At 34.4% G+C, this 23,438-nt stretch overlaps 1 protein-coding gene across 1 annotated transcript in view; it reads right to left on the bottom strand.

Annotated features, from left to right (window-relative positions):
- The window catches only part of CCDC7 (coiled-coil domain containing 7), a 387,945-nt gene extending 365,765 nt beyond the window's left edge, over positions 1 to 22,180 (bottom strand). The window contains exons 1-3 of the mRNA XM_046011852.1: positions 21,902 to 22,180; positions 20,652 to 20,744; positions 12,844 to 12,927 (exon numbers count right to left, since the gene is read on the bottom strand). Coding sequence (XP_045867808.1) covers positions 12,844 to 12,927; positions 20,652 to 20,744; positions 21,902 to 22,180 — 456 coding nt within the window. The remainder of the gene's footprint in view (positions 1 to 12,843; positions 12,928 to 20,651; positions 20,745 to 21,901) is intronic.
- Between the last annotated feature and the right edge of the window lie 1,258 nt (positions 22,181 to 23,438).

Consider the following 23,438-nt stretch of genomic DNA (forward strand, 5'->3'; position numbering starts at 1 on the left):
GGTGAACCAAACCTTTGATCATTGTATGGAGTTTCATCTCTAATTTTATTTGCCTTAATTCTAATTTGTCTAACAACAGGTTATGCTAGCTTTAAATTACATATTTGTTCATCCTTTTACTTTCCTTTATTTTTTAAATTTTTATTATATTTTTTGTAGTCACCATGCAGTACATTATATCCCCAGAACTCATTTATTGTATACTGGAAACGTGTACCTTTTGATTATCATCACCCATTTCTCCCACGTCTCACCACCACCACCAGCCTCCCCCAACCACCACCTTTGGCTACCACCAATCTGTTCTGTTTCTATGAATTCAGTTTTTTTAGATTCCACATACCGGTCAGAGCTTTGTCTTTCCTTGACTGACTTACTTCACTTAGCATAAGGTGCTCAGGGTCCATTCATATCACTGCATATGGCAGGATTTCCTACTTCTTTATGGAAACGTTAATATTCCATTATATATATACAGATAGATACCACATTTTCTTTATCCATTCGTTGACTGGGGGACACTTAAATTGTTTCCATGTCTTGGCTTTTTATTAAAAAAAAATTTTTTTTATCTATTTGAAAGAGAGAGAGTGCAAAAGTAGGGGGAGGATTAGAGATATCATGACCCGAGCCGAAGGCAATATTTAACCAACTGAGCCACCCAGGCATCCCTTTGTCTAGGGTTTTTGTGAATAATGTTGCAATAACCACAGGAGTGCATATTATCTCCTCAAGACAATGATTTCACTTCCTTCTGATATATACCCAGAAGTAAAATTTCTGGCTAATATTGTATTATATTTTTAGATTTTTGAGAAATTCTACATTTTTTTCCATAGTGGAAATTTACATTCCCACCAAGTAGTACACAAGGGTTGCCATTTCTCCACATCCTTGCAAGCATGGGTTCTCTTGTCTTTTTGATGATAGTCACTCTAACAAGCATGAGGTGATATCTCATTGTGGTTTTGTTTTGCCTTTCCCTAATGACTGGTGACAGGAACACCTTTCAATGTACATGTTGGCCATTTGAACGTCTTCTTTGGAAAAAAATACTCCTCTGCCCATTTTGTACTTGGATTGTTTGAGTTTTCCCCCCAGGAAGTTGTACTAGTTCTGTATATATTTTGGATATTAACCCCTTATCAGATATATGCTTTATAGACATCTCACCCATTCTGCACATTGTCTTTTCATTTTGTTGATGCTTTCCTTTACTGGGCAGCAGCCTTTTAGTTTGATGCAGTCTCATTTATTTTTGCTGTGTTGCCTTTACTTTTGATACCACATGCAAAAGAATCAATGCCAATATTGAATTCAAGGAGTTTACCCCAAAGTTTTTATCTAGTAGTTTTGTGGTTTCAGGTCTTATATTCAAGTCTTTAATCCATATTGAGTTGATTTTTGTGCATGATGTAAGAAAGGGGTCCAGTTTTTCCAAAACCATTTACTGAAAAGACTATCCTTTCTCTACTATATATGTTTGGCTCTTGTGTCATATATTAATTAACCATATACAAGTGGGTTTATTTCTGGGGTCTCTAATCATTTCCATCAATCTGTGTTTTTTTGTGAATACCACACTATTTTGATTACTACAGCTTTGTAATATAGTTTGAAATAGAAGACTGATGCCTCCAGCTTTGTTCTCTTTCTTAAGATTGCTTTGGCTCTTTGGCTTTTTGGGGTTTTTTGTCATTCCATACAAATTTTAGGATTTTTTTTCTATTTCTGTGAGAAAAAATAATTGGAATCTTAATGCATGTTGCACTGAATTTACAGATCACTTTAGATAGTATGGACATTTTAATGATATTATTCTTCTGATGCATGAACACTATATTTCCATTGATTTGTATCTTCTTCAATTTCATGCATCAATGTCTTACAGTTCTTAGTTTACAGATATTTCACAGCCTTAGTTAAATTTTTCCCTAGGTACTCTATTAATTTTTTACTTTCAACCTTTCTGTATTTTTATGCTTTAGCATACCTCTGGTAAACATATAGTTTAAATTTCTTTTTTGTCAATTTTTCTCTTTTAATTGGTACACTGAATTGGTATACTTACTGATATATTTAGGTTTATTTCTACTCTCTTACTTTTGGATCAACTTTCCTATTTTTTTCCCTCGTCTAGAATCTTTTGGATTTTTTTTTTCTGTCATTCAATTTTCCTCTACTAGGGTAAAAATTCTACATACTACTTACATTATGAAAAAGAAATTTTTAATAGGAATACCTAACTTATTAAAGTCTTTACTATTCTCCCAAACAATACACGAACCTTAGATTATACTTTAATTACAATTCATTCCAAATCTAAGTTCTTTCCTAATGTACATAATTATCGTGCATTTTGATTCTATTGTATTTCCTTATCCATAAGATTTAAATTATTGTCATTCAGTGTTTGTTACATTTTTCATGTCGGTTGCTACTTCTACTTTTTCAGACCTTCCCTCTGGATCATTCTTTCTCTTCAAAAAACATCTCTTAGTATTTCTTTTTGCCTGCTATTGAAGTGTAATTGACACACGTTACATTAGTTTCACGTGTACAACATAGTGATCTGATAACTTTATACATTATGCTATGCTCACCTCAAGTGTAGCTACCATCTGGCACCATACAACGCTATTACAATACCATTGACTATATTCCCTATGCTGTACCTTTTAGCCCTCTGACTTATTCATTACATAATTTAAAGCCTGCACCTCCCACTCCTCTTTAATTTTTTTTGCCCACTCCCATCCTCTCCAACAACCAAACTGTCTAGTTTATTCTCCATATTTATGGCTCTTTTTAATCTTTTGTTTGTTTGTTCATTTGTTTTGTTCTCTAGGTTCCACATATAGAGTGAAATCATATTTGTCTTTCTTATTTCACTTAGCATAAACACTCTAAGCTCATCCATATTGTCACAAATGGCAAGATCCCATTCTTTTTATACCTTAATAATATTCCTGTGTGTGTGTGTGTGTGTGCACATATACACATACCACATCTTCTTTATCCATTCATCTATTAATGTGTACTTAGGTTGCTTCCATATCTTAGCTATTATAAATAATGCTGCAATTAACATGTGGGTATATATTTTTTTGAGTTATAGTTTTTGTTTTCAAACTTAAACAAGTTAAATTACTAAAGGAAAAAGAAAAACAACTAGTTCAACGAACTCATCAACACGGAATTTAACATAAACCTCATATTCAGTCTTGGACAAAAATGATGCTAAGTGGTGGGGGGTGGGCAGGTAGTTCAAAAGAAATCACAAAATCTTTTTAGTACATTTGTTTTCATAGTGATATAGGAGAGGAAATTCTTAAATGATGTTGGAAGTATTGTAAGATTGAACAAAAGAGTAAATGTAGTGATGTCAAGAGTTAGAATTCTAACTGTGGGAAGAAGGACATACACAAATGAAATAAAGTAAGAATAAGTCCTGAGGTGAGAGACTGGAACTAAAGGTGTCTGTGAGGACTCCAAATTTCTAAATATGTCTATTTATGTATATATACATGCACTCTATTTGTAAATAAGAATATAAGTAGATGAACTGTGCATATGTATATGTGTGCATACCTATACACATTTCCTAGTTTTGTCTGCTGAAATAGCATAAAAGCACTCATTCCAGGATCACTGATTAACTGTCAGATCTTGGTTTCTAATACCATTCCTCATTAAAGAAACAAGACTTTATCAGCAAGATGGTGAATATGAAGCCTGAAACCCTCCTTCCCATAGAAAAACAGGGATTTAACATCAAACAAACCAAATGCTCTGAGAAATCCCAAAACCAGTTAAGTTTCCGGTATCTTAAGCAAGGACAAAACCAATCACATCAAAATCCACTAAAAAAAAAAAAAAAAAAAAAAAAAAAAAAAAAAATTGATACTCTCAACATTAACTTGTCAGAGTCTCTCCTTATACTCACACTGCAGCACAACTGGGAAGAAATCCTCAAGTCTTGTTTCCCCTTGGGGATGGAAAGGAATGGAACTCACATCCAACATTCGGACATTTAGGGCAAGAGGTTGCCCAAGGGGCCAGCTTCCCTCTTGCCTCTATCCAAGTACTGACAGCAAAAGGATGCCAGCCAGATTGAGAATCTCTGAGAACTAAGACTAGAGCACACAATGAACTAGGGTTTGCAGTACCAAAACCAGACACTGGGTGGAGCTCCTGCACTGATATTTAAAGCAGCACGGGAAAGGCACTAGGGGGAGTACCTGAGTAGAAACCCACAAGCCAGGGTGCCCGGGTGGCTCAGAGGGTTGTCTCTTCCTTCCACTCAGGTCATGATCTCAGGGTCATGGGATTGAGGCCCTCTCTGCTCAGCAGGGAGCCTGCTTCTCCCTCTCTGCCTGCTTGTGATTTATGTCAAATAAATAAATAAAATCTTTAAAAAAAAAGAAAGAAAGAAAAGGAAAAAGAAACATACAAGCCTCTTCTAATAGATTACATACACAAGCCCAGAGGAACACTTACTCAAAAAAAAGGCTTAAGAGGTCTCCAGAATCTAGGCAGACTGAATGGAGCAAGCCCTCCCTATAGGAAATCAGACCATAAAATCTAGAAGAGTTAGCTGATGCTTCAGACACCAGATCTGAACAACAAAAGTAACAAGACATACAAAGGAAAATGGGAACCACAGCACATTTAAAAGAACAAATTAGGGGCGCCTGGGTGGCTCAGTGGGTTAAAGCTTCCGCCTTCAGCCTAGGTCATGATCCCAGGGTCCTGGGATAGAGCCCCATATCGGGCTCTCTGCTCGGCGGGGAGTCTGCTTCCCCCACTCTCTCTCTGCCTTCCTCCCTGCCTACTTGTGATCTCTGTCTGTCAAATAAATAAATAAAATCTTTAAAAATAAATAAATAAAAGAACAAATTAAATCTCCAGAAACTAAAGAAGCAGAAATATACAAACTCACAAAGCATTCAAAACTGTCATCATAAGGATACTTGATGATACTTAATTAGCTAAGAGATCACAAATAACCAAAGGAAATCAGGAAAATAATACATGAGCATGAGAATATTGAGAAAAAAATTAAAACTATGAAGAAAAACCACACAGAAATTCTGGAACTAAAGAATACAGTAATTGAATTGAAAAAAAAAAAAAATCCATTACAAGAACACAAGAACAGACCTGACCAGGTAAAAGAAAGAATCAGCAAACTAGAAGACATAAAGACTTTCAAAATAATCAAGATAGAAAAAAAAAAAAAAAAAAATGAAGCGCTCCTAAAAGACATATGGGATACCACGGAACAAAACAAAATATGTATTATGGGAATTGAAGAAGGAAGAAAAAACAAAGGGGTGTGGAATTTACTTGAAGAAATAATGACTAAAAATTTCCCAAATCTGAGGAGAAAAACAGACAGACGAATTCAAATAACTTGAAGAACTCTAACTAGGAAAATATCTGAAGATACCTACCCTGAGATCAAACTGCCAAAAGTCACAGACAATCTTGTCAACAGCAAGAGAAATACAACTCATTACATACAAGAAAGTTCTCATCAGATCATCAGCAGATTTCTAACCATTAAGATTATGAGCTACAAGGGAACAGGATGATACAGTCAGTGCACTGAAAGAAAAACTGCCAAACACTGTATCTGGCAAAACTTCCCTTCAAATATGAAGGATAAATGAAGATTTTCAAAAATGTGAAAGGAAGTCATCACCACTAGACTCTCCTTACAAGAAATCCTGAAGGGAGTCCTAAAAGTCCAAAAAGTTAAAGAGAAAAAACAATAAACATCAACACAAAACCATATGAAAATATAAAATTCCCTTGTAAAGATAAATATATCAACAAATATCCTATAGTATTATAAAAAAGTGAACAAATCACTTATAAATCTGGCACAGAAATTCTGTAAGATGAAAACTAACTATAAATTTAAATTAATGGCAATGCAATGTAAAAAGAGGTAATTTATGTCACAAGTAACATAAAATAGAAGAGGCAAGGATGTAAGTAGTAGAGTTTTTTTTCCCCCAAAGATTTTATTTATTTATTTATTTATTTATTTATTTATTTGACATACAGAGAGCACAAAGAGGGAGAGCAGAAAAGGAAGAAGGCAGCTCCCTGCCAAGCCGGGAGCCTGATGTGGGGCTTCATCCCAGGACCCTGGGATCATTACCTGCGCCAAAGGCAGACACTTAATGACTGAGCCACCCAGGTGCTCCAATAGTCACTTTTTATAGGCAACTGAAGTTGTTATCAGTTTAAAATAGATTGCTATAATGTTAATAAGTTTTATATAATTGCAATGGTAACCACAAAGGGAATATCTACAGAATATTCACAAAGGGAAGTGAGAAAGGAATCAAAATATGTCATTACAAAAACAAACAAACAAACATAACTCCACAAAAGATACCAAAAAAGAAAAAGAACCAAAAACTTCCAAACAGAAAACATTAACAAAATGGCAATAGTAAGCCCCTCCTACCAGTAATTACAATAAATGTAAATGGATTAAACACACCAACAAAAAGACACAGATTGAATTCATTATTTTTCTTAAATATAATAAAAATATCCAACTATACACTGCCTATAACAAGTTCTCTTTAAATCTTAGGACTCAAACAGGCTCAAAGTAAAAGAACAGAAGAAGACATTCCAAAGAAAAAGGGAAGCTAGGGTGGCCATTCTTAAGACAAAATAGAGATTAAGAGAAAACTATCAAAAAAAGAAAAAGGATACTATGTAATGATAAAAAGGTCAATTCACTAGGAAGATATAACAATTATAAATATACATGCATCTAACATTAAAGCACCCAAATATATGAAGCAAACATAAAAAGGGAGAAACAGAAACACAATAATAGTAGGACATTTCAATATCCCCAATTTCAGTTATAGTAAGAACAATGAGAATATCAATTAGAAATAAAGGACTAAACAATACTATAAAATAGACACATAACAAACATATAGAGAATACCCCACTCAACAATAGCAAAATACATGATCTTCTCAAGCATACAAAGAACATTCTCCAAGGAAGATTACATGTTAGGACACAAAACAAGTTTTAACAAATTTAAGATCGAAATCACACCAAGCATCTTTTCAAACACAATGGTGTAAAATTAGAAATCAATAGCAGAAATAAAACAACAACAAAAATCTACAAATATGTGAAAATTAAACAACATGCTCTTCAACAATCCATAGATCAAAGAAGAAATCATAATCGAATTTAGAAAATACCTGAAGGTTAATGAAAACAAAAAACAAAATACCAAAACTATGCTAGTGAGCCAAATCAGTACAAAATGTTTATGGTCGTAAATGTTTACATTTAAAAATCACAAACCAACAATCTAACCTTTCACCTAAAGGAAGAACAACAGAAAATTTTTAACCCAGAGTTTGCAGAAGAAAGGAGATAAATACTAGAGCAGAGATAAATGAAATAGAGGATAAAAATCAATGATACCAAGAGTAGTTTCTGAAAAGATTAACAAAAGTCAACAAACATTTGGCTATATTAAGTATGAAAAAGAGAATATTCAATAACTAAAATTAGAAATAAAAGAGAGGGGCCCCTGAGTGGCTCGGTCGTTAAGTGTCTATCTTCAGCTCAGGTCATGATTCCAGGATCCTGGGATTGAGCCCTGTGTTTGGCTCCCTGCTCAGCGGGAAATCTGGTTCTTCATCTCCCACTCTCCCTACTTGTATTCCCTATCACTCTCTCTCTCTCTCTCTGTCAAATAAATAAACAAAATCTTAAAAAAAAAAAATGAAAGAGATATTACAATGATGTCCACTCTAATCAAAGACAAAGGATCATAAAAGACTATTGGATAACCTAGAAGAAATGGATAAATTCCTAGAAGCATACAATCTACGAAGGCCAAACCACAAAAAAAAATAAAAAATCTGAATAGACCTGTAACTAGTAAGAAGATTGAGGCAGTAATCAAAAACCTACCAACAAAGAAAAGCCCAGAACCACATGGCTTCACTTGAGAATTCTATCACTTAAAAAAGAATTATCAGGGTACTTGAGGGGCTCAGTTGGTTGTGTGACTACCTTCAGCTCAGGTCATGATCCTGGAGTCCTGGGATTGAGTCCCATATCTGGCTCCCTGCTCGGCAGAGTCTGCTTCTCCCTCTGACCCTCTCCCCTCTCATGCTCTCTCTCTCTCAAGTAAATAGATAAAATCTTTAAAAAAAAAAAAAAAAAGAAAGAAAGAAAGAAAAATAATTAACACTAACACTTCTCAAACTCTTCCAAAGAATCAGAAAGGAGAAAATTCCAAAACCAACTCCATAAGTCCAGCATCATTGTGATATCAAAACCAAAAAAGGCACAAGAAAACTACAGACCAATATTCCTGATTAATACAAATAAATTATTATATTATTTTTATATTTTACTTTTAATAATTTAATATATATTCCATATTATCTTATGTATAAATAATATATAATAATTTAAATTTTATAATTATATTTATAATTAATAAATTTCTATTTATTTGCATAAATATAAATTAATGAATAATTAATAGAAAGTAGAAAAAATTATACAAAAATACTAGCAAAAAGAATTCAAAAGCACATTAAGGGACACCTGGGTGGCTCAGTCGGCTACACATTCAGCTCAGGTCTCGGTCTTAATGATTGTGAGTTCAAGCCTAGTGTTGGACTCCATGCGGGGCATGGAGCCTACTTTATTAAAAAAAAAAAAACAACAACACATTAAAAGTATCATACAGTAAAATCAAAAAATATTTATGTCTGGAACACAAGCCTGGCTCACTATTTGTAATAATATGAAACAATATAATACACCACATAAGCAAAATGAAAAACAAGAACCACAGAATCATCTCAACAGATGAAGAAAAAGCTTTTATTAAAAATCAACACTCCTTCATGATTTTAAAAAGCTCAATAAACTAAGAATAGAAGAAAATAAACTCAAAATAAAAATCCATATATAAACAGGCCACAGCAAAGAGCATATTCACTGGGAAAAGACTGGTAGATTTTTCTCTAGTATCAAAAAAAGGCAAATCTGCCCATCTCACCAGCACCATTCAACATAGTACTGGAAGTTCCAGAGAAATTTAAAAAGAAAAAAAAATAAAGTCTTAAAAAATGGAATAAAATATTGTCCCTTTCTGCAAATGACATGATCTTATATGTAGGAAACCCTAAAGATAACCACACAATACACACACATACATGCACCCACACACACTCACACAGTGTTAGAACTAATAAATTCAGCAAAATTGCAGGACACAAAATCAACACTCAAAAATCAGTTATATTTCTATATATTCACAATGTCCAATCCAAAATGAAAATTAAGAAAGCAATCTCATTTACTATAACATCAAAAATCTAAAAATATTTAGGAATAAACCTAACCAAGGGGGTGAAAGATATATACACAGAAAGCTAGAAAACACTGCTAAAAGAAATCAAAGATACAAATAAATGGAAAGAACATCCCATGCTCATGGACTCAAAGACTTAATATTGTTAAAAAGTTCATACTATCCAAAGTGATCTACAGATTCAATGTAATCCCTATAGAAATCCCAATGGACTATTTTGCAGGAATAGAAAAAACATACTAAAATACACATGGAATCTCAAGACCCCTGAATACCAAAAACATCTTGGAAAAGAAAAAGTTGGAGGCTTCAAATATCCCAATTTCAAAATATACTACAAAGCAACAGTAATAAAGAAAACACCTTATTGGCATAAAGATATATACATACTTACACCTAAAACTGATATAGTTTATTATATCACAGTTCAATTACATCTCAATTTTCAAAAATTAAAATAAAAAAGAACCTGAAACAAATGTAACATTGTGTCAATTTACTTCAATAAAAATAAAATATTTTAAATATAAAGAGACAATAGAACAAAACTGAGAGCTCAGAAATAAACCTTTGCATATGGCAAAATAATTTTTTATAAGAGTACCAAGACAACAGGGAAAGTAGAATCTTCTCAACAAATACCACTGGAGAAACTGGATATCCACATGCAAAAAAAAAGATAAAATTAGACCCTTATACCACTTACACCATTACAAAATTAACTCAGGGTAAACCCATGACCTACATATAAGATCTAAACCTATTACACGCCTAGAAGAGGACAGAATAAAAACTTCGGGACTCTGGATTTGACAATGGTTTCACGGACATCACATCAAAAGCAAAGGTTTAACAAAAGCAAAAATAAGTAAGTGGGACTATATCAAACTAAAAAGTTACTGCATAGTCAAGGAAACAATCAACAACATGAAAAGGGCATTCTATGGAAAGAGAAAATATTGGCAAAGCATATATTTGATAAGCGATTAATATCCAAAATATACAAGGAACTAATACAACTCAATAGTGAAAAAAAATTTTTTTAATGGGCAAAAGACATTTTTTTCCAAGGAAGACATACGAATGACTAACAGATACATGAAAAGGTGCTCAACATCACTAATCCTCAGGGAAATGCAAATCAAAATCACAATGAATACTACCTCACACCTGTTAGAATGGCTATTATCAAAAAGAGAAAACAACCGTTGACAAAGATTTGGAGAAAAGGGAATCCTGTGCACCACTGGTAGGAAGGGAAACTGGTACAGCAACTATAGAAAACAATATGAAGACTCTTCAGTAACTTAAAAACAGAACTACCATATGATCTAGTGATCCCACCTCCAGACATATATCCAAAGAAAACAAAATTAGTATCTCAAAGAAATACCTGCACTCCCATGTTCACTGCAGCACTATTCACAATAACCAAGACATGGAAACAATCTAAGTATCCATGGATGGATGACTAGATAAAGAAACTGTAATACACAAACACACACACACACACACACACAGAAATATTATTCAGTTATAAAAAGAAGGAAGTCCTGCCATTTGTGACAACATGGGTGAATCTAGAAGACCTATGTTAAATGAAATAGGCCAGACACAAAAAGATAAATATTGCATAATCTCTCTTACCTGTGGATCTAGAAAGGAAGGAAGGAAGGGAGGGAGGGAGGGAGGAAGATAGAGAGAGGGAGGAAGAGAAAAAGAGAAAGAAAGGAAGAAAGAGACAGAGAGAGAAAGAAAGAGAGAAAGAAAGAGAAGAAGCCCGCCAAACTCATAGTAACACAGAGTAGAACAGTGGTTACCAGGGTCTCTGGTAAGGGGTCATAAGGAGTTACTGTTTAATGCATACGGTTTCAGTTTTGCAAGATGAAAAGAGTTCTGAGACCGATAGACGTGATCATTGTACAATATCAATGTGTTTAATACCACTGAACTGTACATTTAAAAATGGTTAATATAGTAAGTTGTACAGTATGTGTATTTTGCCATAATAAAAAATTAGAAAAGACATATATCAATGTACATATAAATGAATGTACATATACAGACATACACAGCAAGTGTGTGCATATATACGTGTGTGTCTATATGTGTATGTGTATATGTAAGTTTGTGTGTGTATATATACACACTCAGAGCACAAGAAAACATGTTCTAAAATGTTAATGATGCATATATACTAGATTTGAGATCACAGGAAACTTTCCTCAATTTCAAATGTTCCACAATAATATGTTTACAATCAAGGGCACCTGGGTGACTCAGTCAGTTCTGGTTTCGGCTCAGGTCATCACCTCAGAGTTTTGAGATCCAGCCCCCAAGTCAGGCTCTGTGCTTGGTGGATAGTCTGCTTAAGATTCTCTCTCCCTGTCCCTCTGTCCCACCTCCCACTCATGCATTCTCTCTCTCAAAATAAATAAATCTTTAAAAAATAATAGTAATGTTTGTAATCATATAAGATACAATAAATACTATTTTGCAAAAATCAAAAAGTAATAAAAGTGTATTACCAAATAGTATGTACAGTATTATTTCATTTTTTCTAAATCTTTAAAACTTTGGAAAATCAGGAAGGGAAATAAGAATATGTTAACAATACTTGGTTATCTTGGGGAAATACAATTATGTTAATTTTTGTCTTCTTCTTTATGCATGTCTTTTTTGAAATTTTTATTAATTATGACATATTACTTTTGCAATATAAAATTACCTTATTTGGATGGAACTGGAGGCTTAGCATAAGCTAAGCAAAATAAGTTAGAGAAAGACAAATACCATATGATTTCATTCATATGCAGAATTTAAGAAACAAAACAGATGAACACAAGATAATATAAAAACAGAGGAAGGTAAACCCTAATAGACTCTTAGCTATAGGAAACAAGCTGAAGTTTGCTGGAGGGGTGGTGAGTGGGGGAATGGGGCAACTGGGTGATGGGCATTAAGGAGGGCACCTGATGTAATGACTACTGGGTGTTATATGCAACTGATGAATCACTAAATTCTACCCCTGAAAGTAATAATACACTATATGTTAACTAAATTGGATTTAAATAAAAAAATGTTTAAAAACACTAAAATATAAATATTAATACTATATTTTCATTTGTAAATATGAAAATACTAATGACTTAATCAATGATGTACTTAAAGGAAAATTCACAGACCTAAATGCCTACATTAAGAATAAAAAATACTTTCTAATGTCTTTTTTAACTCCTTAAGGCATGGTATCTAGACTAATACTATTAAAAGAATTATCACATTCAAGTTCAAACAACCAATGTAGCTTTAAATATTGTACTGCTGAAATTATTAACAATGATTTTAGTAAATATAAAATCAAAACAAAATGTTAACATTACTAATAATTTAAATCATTAAAATATTAAATATCTTATACTTGACATTTTACACAGAATACGTACATTACGTTCTTCCTTAGCTGCTGCTTCTAACTGAGCTGCAAATTGTGAACAACATACCAAGAATGAATTCAGATCATCCCCAACCTTTTGAAAAGAATAACAAAACAAAATTATTTTTATTTCAGAATCCATATGCATCCCCATCTACATTATAGTACGTCTTAATTATTTGGGAAAATATTTTTTGCCTATAATTTATGTCCCTTCAAACATGTAACACAAGAAATCATACTCCAAATGTTCTACTACCACATCCTCCCAGAAAGTGGAAGACAGTACATACTGGGGAGTGGCCTCTGAATGACCTACATCCAGCTATGCCTCTTATTCTCCCCTGCACTGCTGCAGAGAATCAAGCATCCCAGATTTAGGCTCCTGAAATTTATGAGTATCCAAAAAAAAAAAAGGTAGCCACTCTGTATATACCTTAGAAATATCTCTGTGTTAGAAAATGAATGCTCATTATGACTTCTGAATATAAGTATACTTGCCAAGAGCTGTAGTCTTTTACCCTCATTCAATGGGCAAATGAACACTTTGAGGAAAAAATAGTGACAGATGAAAATATCACAATGACTGAATCTCTTCTAGTAGAGCAGTGATTTGTAAATCAGAAACAACCTACGATTGACAAATCTCAGATGTTTATATACAGTTAGGATTCTCATAGAATGTTCTCCATAAGGAGTATGTTCATTCAACATCATCATTAAAACATACTCATGGGCAGATACACTTTTTTTTGCCATGATAAAGACTTATACCCCTATAGGAAAAGAGGAAAAACTGAATTAGTCATTCAGGAGAGTGGGAAAATGAATGAACCAGGTTTCCTAAAAATAAATGTAAAATGAGACATACTTAGGGATTTTCTTCTACTCACATTCAGATGCCACAAATATAGAGAAGATGGTGATTGATTTGATCATGGCTGCAATTTAACAAAATAAAATCAATACAGCACAGCAGGAGAAGAATATACATGGGAGCAATAATAATAATTTGACCATGGAATTTAAGCTAGGTAAGTAAGACCACAAGGAGGATTTGGGACAGTAAAAGGCAGTAGGACCAATGGATTATAGTTCCAAATGGAATCAAAGGATTTTGGAGCCAGAATATTAAACAGACTAAGTGGGAAAGATAAAAGGTAGTGACAAAAGATTAAGATGATTGAAACTTAAATTATGGAAAAGTTATTGGTTATTTACAAAGACTAGAGGATATCATCTTGTTAGTTGCTGAGAGAGGATAGAAGACAAGATCACTGGAGCAAAGAAATTCCACAAACTGAGATGCTGTATTATTTACAAAGATCATCTACATGGATATAAAAATCATCAAAATTTATGACAAGTGTTGTGAGACAAGTATATAATTGTCTTATAATAGTATCATTTATACTATTATAATAGTATGATAATGGTCATTATAATAGATCATTACATAATACTAGACCATATCATATATGTCACATATAATATAATAGACCACATATAATTATTTTCCCAAATAATTATTCATTGCCTACTAACAGGACCTTAATTTTACTGAGGATGCCAATGTTGCATAGCTAGTAATAATAGTAAGGAGCATCTGGGTGGCTCAGTCAGTTAAGTGTCTGCCTTCAGCTCAGATCATGATCCCAGGGTCCTGGAATCAAGCCCTGTGTTGGGCTCCCTGCTCAAAGAGGAGCTTCTCCCTTTCCTTCTGCTTCTTCCTGTCTGCCCTACACCACTCATATTCAATCTCTGTCTCTCAAATAAATAAAATCTATAAAAAATAATAATAATAAATTTTCCAGCCTCCTTTACCAATAAGGGTAGCCGTGTGTCCCAATCAGGCCAATGAGACAAAAAAAATTCTAGAGCAGGACTTCTAAAAAGATCTTTTATATATATTTTTTTTATTTATTTATTTGACAGAGACACACCAAGAGAGGAAACACAAGCAGGGGTGTGGGAGAGGGAGAAGCATGCTTCCTACAGAGCAGGGAGCCCAACGAGAGGCCCAATCCCAAACCCTGGGGCCATGACCTGAGCCAAAGACAGACAGTTAACAACTAAGCCATCCAGGCGCGCCCTAAAAAGATCTTCAAAGGGAAGCTGAAATGCCTTTTACGATTATAATGTGAAAAGGTATGAGAGTGTTTATTTTGGTGTTAACATCCAGAAAGAACGGGGCACCTGAGTGGCTCAGTTAAACCTCTGCCTTCAGTTCGGGTCATGGTTCCGGAGTCCCAGGATTGACCCCCTCTGCTCAGTGCGGGGTCTCTCCTCCCTCTCTCTTTGCTCCTTCCCTTGCTGTGTTCTCTCTTGCTCTCTCTCTCATATTAAAAAAAAAAAAAAAAAAGAAAAGAAAAAACCTTAAAAAAAAAAATTAAACATCCAGAAAGGAAAAATACATAAAACTATATAATTATCATTCCTTTCCTTGGGGATACTGAGAAGTAGAGGATAGGATAAAAATCGGACAAACTGAATTCCACAGAAGAACACTTTATAGATAAGCAAAGAACAAAAGCCATATCCATCCATATCTAAAGGGAGCATGGCGGAGACAGAAGAGCACTTGGTCCAGTGTGTGCAAAGTGTGCCAAGTCAGCCAAGTCAAAGAGCAGGCCTCCCACTGACAAACAGAATTCAGAGGATGAAGACAAACCAGATGAGACCTTGACAGCCATTTAGGCTAGCAGATACACTGGAATGAGAAACGGTCCCAAGGTAAATCACTCAACCCAACCATTTTTCTTCTGTCAATCCCTTCCCCATCTGAATTTTGCCAAAAATGTGGCAGAAAAAGAGGCCTACATTCCCTAGGAATGGTCAGAATTAAGAAGTCTGACAATACCAGTTTTGGTAAGGATGCACAGCCACTGGAGCTCTCCTAGAGAGGTGGTAGGAACATAAAATGGTTTTGCCATTTTGGGAAGTAGTTTAGCGATTCCTCATAAAATTAAACATACACTTATAACTCACTAATATTATTCCAAAGCAATTATCCAAGATGAATAAACACATATGTCCTCACAAAGATTTGCACACAAATGTTCATTGAAACTTCATTCATATGGAGGGGCACCTACACCCCAATGTCCATAGCAGCAATGTCCATGATAACCAAAATAGGGAAGAAGCCAAGATGTCCTTTGACAGATGAATGGATAAAGATGATGATAAAGAAGATATATATAGAGAAAGAGACATATATGTGTCTCTCTCTCTCTCTCTCTCTCTCTCTCTATATATATATATATAATGGAATATTACTTAGCCATCAGAAAGGATGAATACTTACCATTTATATCAACCTGGATGGAACTGGAAGGTTTTATGCTAAGTCAATTGACTTGAAATAAGTCAATTGGAGAAAGACAATTATCATCATATGGTTTCACTTATTTGTGGAATATAAGAAACAGTACAGAGGACCACAAGGGAAGGGAGGGAAAACTGAATGGGAAGAAAATCAGGGAAGGAGACAAGCCATGAGAAACTCCTAACTATGGGAAACAAACTAAGGACTGCTGAAGGGGAGGTGGGTGGGGGGATGGAGTAACTGGGTGATGGAATTAAGGAGGCCACATGATGTGATGAGCACTGGGTGTTATACACAATGGATAATATGTTGAACACTGTATCTGAAACTAATGATGTACTATGTGTTGGCTAATTGAACTTAAACTGAAAAAAAAAAAAAAAAGAAACTTCATGCATAACAGCCAAAATAGCTACTGGATCCAATGACCTAAATGTTTATTAACTGATAAATGGATCAACAATGTAGTATAGCCATACAATGGAATATTCTTCACAATCAAAGAAACAAACTACTGATACATAAAACAACATGGATGAATCTCAAAAACATGATGATGAAATAGGGAGAGAAGGCTAGATACATAAGGCTACATATTATATGATTTTATTTCCAGGACATTCTAGAAAAAGGCATAAGTACAGTGATAGATCAGTGGTTGTCTGGAACCAGTGTAGGAGAGAATTGACTATAAAAGGAATACAAGGAGGCTTTGGGGGATAATGAAAATGTTTTAAGGTTTGACTGGCATTTACACAACTATAAAAAGCAGGAACTAAGAAACAGCGGAATCTCATCCTGCATGTTTTTGTGGTAATTGTATTTTGAAGCTCTGCCAGGATTGAACCAAGATGTGAACCAAAACTATTTAAAATCAGAGTTCGAACTCTTGCCAGCTAAAATACTAGCAATATCAAAGAAATCAGCCCCTCAGGGGAAGCAGCAATAGGAGAGATTATGGGTTAGACAAATCAGACAAGAACTTAACTTAATTAAAATAAGGACCAGTTCCTGCTCAAATCAATTCTTGTAGAAATGAGAATTATTAGCTGTTCACCCTAAATCCCAGAAAGGAAACAGTAAGCATTCTCTAGAAAATAAACATTGTATTACATTTTCCAATGTTTTTCTAAATCTAATACTTGGGAACTAATAAAAAATTACAAATAATATGAAGAACCAGGAAAATACAATCCATAATCAAAAGAAAAAAACAGTAGAAGTAAACACACAGATAACCCAGATACTGGAAATTACCAGACAAAAACTTTTAAAACTCTGTGACTGATAAAAGAATTTTTAGGAAAAGAAGGTAGGCTACATGAAGAGGAGAATAATAGCAGAAGAAATATAAAACCCCCTAAAAAGTAACCAAAAGACAATCCTAAATGTGAAAATCATGATATTTGAAATAAAAATTTCATTGGATTGAACTTAACAGCAGATCAGAAACCACAGAAATGGCTGGTAAAAATAAAGATAGGATAATATATATTGCCCAAATTGAAGCACAGAAAGAGAAAAAAAATAAATGAAGAGAGTATGGTGACTTCTTATACAATATCAAGCTGTCTAATATATGTGTAATTAGACTCTCATAAAAAAGGAGCAGAGAGGCAGTAAGATACCTAAAGAAATAATGAATGAAAATTTCCAAATTTGTTGAAGAACTTCAACTCACAGAATCAGCTTGATGGACCGTGAAGAGAATATACAGAAAAGCTCAGCTAGGTATATCTTATATCAATGCTGAAACCCAAAGATAAAATCTTTAAAGCAGTCAGAAAAAAAAGGAAAACAATAATATAACAATAATAGCATAACATAAGTGAGATAAATGTTATTTACTGTTACATAGTTTTTACATGAGAAATGAAGTATATAATATTAATTCAACATAGACTGTGATAAGTATATAATGAATCCCCAGAGCAAGCACAAAAAAAATTGCTAAAAACAAAGAAAATAAAATGAAATGCTAAAAAATACATAATTAACCCAAAATAAAACAGTAAAGTGTTAAGAAGCAAAGAAGATATGAGATAAAAAGAGAGCAAATAGCAGGAAAGTAGACTTAACTCACATTATTTCATGAACGTTTCATTATAATAATTACATGGCAATACATTTAATTGTTATCAATTGAACATAAATGAACTAAACCCATTAAAAGATAGACATTGTCAGACTGGATAAAAAACAAGATTCATCTATATGCTATTTCAAAGAGGTATAGTAAATAAAGTCATAGTTTGAAAATAAAGTTGGAAAGAAGATATAACACACAATGACTAATCATAAGAAAGCTGATATCAGATAAAGGAGACATCAGAATACAGAACTGTATCAAAAATAAAGCTATTTTTTAATATTTTATTTATTTATTTGACAGAGAGAGGTCACAAGTAGGCCGAGAGGCAGGCAGAGAGAGAGGGGGAAGCAGGCTCCCCGCTGAGCAGAGAGCCCGATGCGGGGCTTGATCCCAGGACCCTGAGATCATGACCTGAGCCAAAGGCAGAGGCTTAAACCACTGAGCCACCCAGGTGCCCCGTGAACTGTATCAAAAATTAAAAAAATAATTTTGAACTTCCAGTTCTAGCCATGATGGACTAGGTCCATTCCTCTAGCCCTCCCTCCTGCAACTAAAATACCATAGACAACACAACAAATCAACACAGGAAATTTCTGAAACATAGAAAGAGAAAGGCAGAGTTCTCAAACTTGAAGAATACATGAATTCCTTAGCCTTTCTTTTTACCTACATATAAAATCTGGAACCTGGAACTTCCAATTAGCACAGACTTTAAAAAAAAAAAAAATGCCTTAAGAAAAGCCCAAGAGGGCACCTCGGTGGCTCTTTCAGTTAAGCATCTACCTCCAGCTCAAGTCATGATCCCAGAGTTCCAGGACTGAGTCCCACATCATCCTCCCTATTCAGCAGGGAGTCAGCTTCTCTCTCTCTCCCTCTGCCCTTCTCATGTTCTCTCTCTCTCAAATAAATAAAATCTTTAAAAAAAGAAAGAAAGAAAGAAAGCAAAGCAAAAGGACCGTGAAAAGGGGTCGTTAGCATAATCCAAAAATTTTTTGACAATACCTATCCTACTTGAGCCAAACACCAAGAAAAAAAACTGCAACACTACCCATATATGTCAGTAGAGCTGAAAAATAATGTGGCAGTGAAAACTGGCTCTCCAATTCCCCCACCAGAGTTGTGCTGGTGAAAGCAAGTAGGGAACTGAACTCCCATTCCTATCTGGAAGTAGTAGTCATTATGAGTCAAAGATATCTGCTCTCATCACTATTATTAAATATAATACTGGAAGGCAAAGCCAGCACAATAAAAGGAAATAAAAAGCATTCAGACTGGACAGGAAGAAGAAAACTGACTCTATTTGAGGATGATATAATTACCTATGTAAAAAATTCCAAGAAATCTATAAAAAACTACAATGAAAAAGTGCTTTCAACAAGATTGCAAGATATTATATCAACATATTAAAAATCAATCATTTTTCTATATACTAGTAACAAATATGTGGAAACTAAAATTAAAAACAATGCCATTAAAAATCATTCCCAAAAATGGGGCGCCTGGGTGGCTCAGTGGGTTAAGCCTCTGCCTTCGGCTCAGGTCATGCTCTCAGGGTCCTGAGATGGAGCCCCACATCGGGCTCTCTGCTCAGCGGGGAGCCTGCTTCCCCCTCTCTCTCTGCCTGCCTCTCTGCCTACTTGTGACCTCTGCCTGTCAAATAAAATCTTAAAAAAAAAAATCATTCCAAAAAACATGAAATACAAATCCATAAATGTATCAAACCATGTATAGGATCTATATGGTGAAAATTATAAAATGGTGATAAAAGAAATCAAACAAGATCTAAATAAATGGAGAGACATACCATGTTCATGAACTGAAAGACACAACAATCTGTGACATGGAGCCAAACTCAATCCCTAACTAAGAAAAGTAATTAAGTATTAAAATAGTTTAATATTATGAAATGTGTAAAAACATTCATCTCCTCAATAGACTATAGGACTATAGGAGATCCACATACTTAATCACCTTAATAGTTACATAACTTCAATATATACCAGAGATTTGCTAAAACTCAATTAACTTCTTAGGTTCTTTTAGCAAAATAGAAATAGGATACTTTCTTAACACAGTAGAGAATATACATCTCAAACCAACAAGTAGCCAAATGTCTAAAAATTAAATAGAACAGGCATTAACAATAAAAGTGGGTTTAAAATATAGATACGTCTTAATTAAACTTTAAGATAAGTGGTGGCAGGGGATAGAAAAATAAGTACTCTACTTTCAAATTCCCTAACTGAATCATTTTCATGGATGGAGAATTCATTCTGAGAACATAAATGGAATCCAAAAGAAAATCTTAACCCTTCATAAGAAAGCTGATATCAGCTTTAACGATAACAGCTTTGATATCAGCTGTTAATGTCTCTACATTAGGGTTATATATACTAACCGAAAAAGTTAATTCTTCATTTTCAGGCTTCACAACTAATTTTTCTCTATTTTGAATGTCAAATCCATAGGTTTCTTCCAAAGTAGAAACAATCTGTGAGTGAATCAAAGCAAGTTAAGTATTTTTGATAGTTTAAAGTTATATTAAATGTAAAAGGATATTTAATCAAACATGTCAGGACCTTCTTAGAATTAAGACTTATTTCTGCCAGTTCCATTTTTCATCTCACATCCCGTTTCATATTACCATAAAGAAATTATGACAAACAGTCCTCAACTCTACTCCCTAGGAATGGAGAGAGTCCCTACAACTTTCATTTCCATGGTGACAGGCAAGTAAAAGACTATGAATAGGTGAAGCATCGACTCCTCTTATCACCAAAGTATTCCTCAAAATCTGACTGACTCAACTTCCTCTTTTGAAGAGAACTGGGCAAAATAGAAATGGAAAACAGAGAGCAATAACCCTTTAAAGGAAATTCTCTAAGCTAATGCCTCAAACTTTGAGGAAATTTATATTGGACATTTGACATGCTATATTCTTTTTATATTTGTACTGCTTCTCATTGTTCTCATTTGGTATTTGGTTAATCCACAATTCAATTCTGGATCATTGTGCAAAGAGAAACTCAGAGAAAAGGAAATTTTTTTCCCCAACACTAAGAACTAAAGTTTCTAAAGTGCTGAGAAGAGTTAGATAGCAGGAATGAGACTCAGAAATGTCTATCATTAGAAAGATCTGCTTCCAAGGCTGGCATTGGACTGGAGTCTCAGCACTTGGAATTTAGCAGTGTTCCCATCATCTCTCATAACAGTGGCTCAATGTCCCTAAACTTTTTTTGCACAAACAATGTGATTCATGCTAAACATCTGCTTTACTTCAGGGAGGCTGGAATTTGTGTATGTGCTAGGCAAAGTACCTACATGAGCAACCCCAATAAAACTCTGAACACTGAGTCACTAATGAGCTTCTCCAACAAACATTTCACATATGTTGTCAAAATGTGTTTGTTGTTGGAGGAATTAGGCACATCCTGTGTGACTTTAAAGGAAGAGGAACCTTGGACCTAGTTTCCTCCAGACTTCACACAAGCCTTTTCCTTTTGCTAATTTTGCTTTGTATCCTTTCACCATAATAAATCTTAGCGATCAGTAGGGCTATATTTTGAGTTTAGTGCACCTTCCTAACAAATCACTAAACCTGGCACTAATCATGGGAACCCCAAACACAGGGAACAACAAGTGTCTTACCATCTTCAGATGTTTGGTAATTTTCCTGATCAATTCATCTTCTGCTATTAACTCCTTTGTCTTACTTGACGGAATGGGCAAAGCATACCTTACAATGGATTCCCCTGTTGGTGGAGATCCTAAGACCATTGGTTCAAGTTTATCACGTACAAATTTTGCACTACGTTTTTCCTTAGGTTTAGGCGACAATGGTAAATTAAACAGTCCTTTTTGGTAAGTGAATTCTGGAACATTTGCCCATTTCTTACTAGAGGATAACAGATGTTGCGCTGGCTTCATTTCGTTATTTTACTTCACTTCCAAATGACAGATGAAAAAATTGTATTCTTCCCTGATGATAAAACATTAAGATTTCAGATTAAAAATTATGGCAGGATTATCAATTGCCATGAAGATGGTGAGTCCCAAAATCAGCTCTACAGAATTATAAAATGGAGAATAACATTCCTAACAACAATTACCAACAAAAAAATTTAAAAACAAGCAAACAAACAAAAAAAAAACCCTAAGAAATCTTTATAGGTGGTTGAAGGCTGATTTAGCTATGAGCATTTAGGACGGAGCTGGAGAGATAGTAGCAGGAATGAGAGAATTTCCTTAGAAAAGTTTAAGATTTTGTCCTTTCCTTTCCCATTTTTTGAGGTAATAAATGCCCTTTATCATTATTTCTATAGGAATAATAGGCTAGGCCCAGGGTATCCACAGAAAAATATCAAGATAGCACCAAAGTCAGGCTGAGAAAAAAGTACAGACTGGACAGGTCTTAGGTTTTCATTCTTCTACTCCTCTCTCCCTCCAAAGCTGATTAAAACTTTAAAAAAAAAAAAAAACCTAGATGCTTGACCATGGGAGTTGTTTCATAAACTGACAAAATTAATATAGAATAGCATTTGTTCTCTATTGTCTGAAGCTCTCTACACTTAGATGTCTCATTGTTGTAGGTTGAACTGTGTCCCTAAAAAATATTTTCAAGTTCTAACCCCTGGCACCTGTGAATATGACCATATTTGAAAATACAGTCTTTGCAGATGTAACCAAGTTAAGATGAGGTCATACTAGATTACAATGAGCCCTATATCCAATGACTGGTGTTATTATAAGAAAGCCATACAAGGGCACCTGCATGGTACAGTTGGTCAAGCATCTGACTTTTGGTTTTGGCTCAGGTCCTTATCTCACGGTCATGAGATTGAGCCCCATGTCAGGTTCTTCACTCAGCGCTGAGTCTGCAGGGAACTCTCTCCCTCTCCCTCTGACACCGCCCCCCCCCCACCGAAGTATTTCTCTCTCTCTCTTTCAGATAAATAAATAAATCTTTTTAAAAAAAGGAAATTATGTAAAGATACCATAGATACACAGGGATAGAGGTCATGTAATGAAAGAGGCAGAGACTAGAGTAATGCAACTATAAGTTAAGGAATGTTAAAAATTGCAAGCATCTTTGCTAGGAAGAAGCAAGGGAAATTCTTCCCTAGAACCTTTAGAAGGAGCCTAGCACTGCAAACACCTTGATTTCAGACTCCTAGACTCCTCAACT

Source organism: Meles meles, chromosome 7 (assembly GCF_922984935.1).
Source record: "Meles meles chromosome 7, mMelMel3.1 paternal haplotype, whole genome shotgun sequence".
Lineage (NCBI taxonomy): Eukaryota > Metazoa > Chordata > Mammalia > Carnivora > Mustelidae > Meles > Meles meles.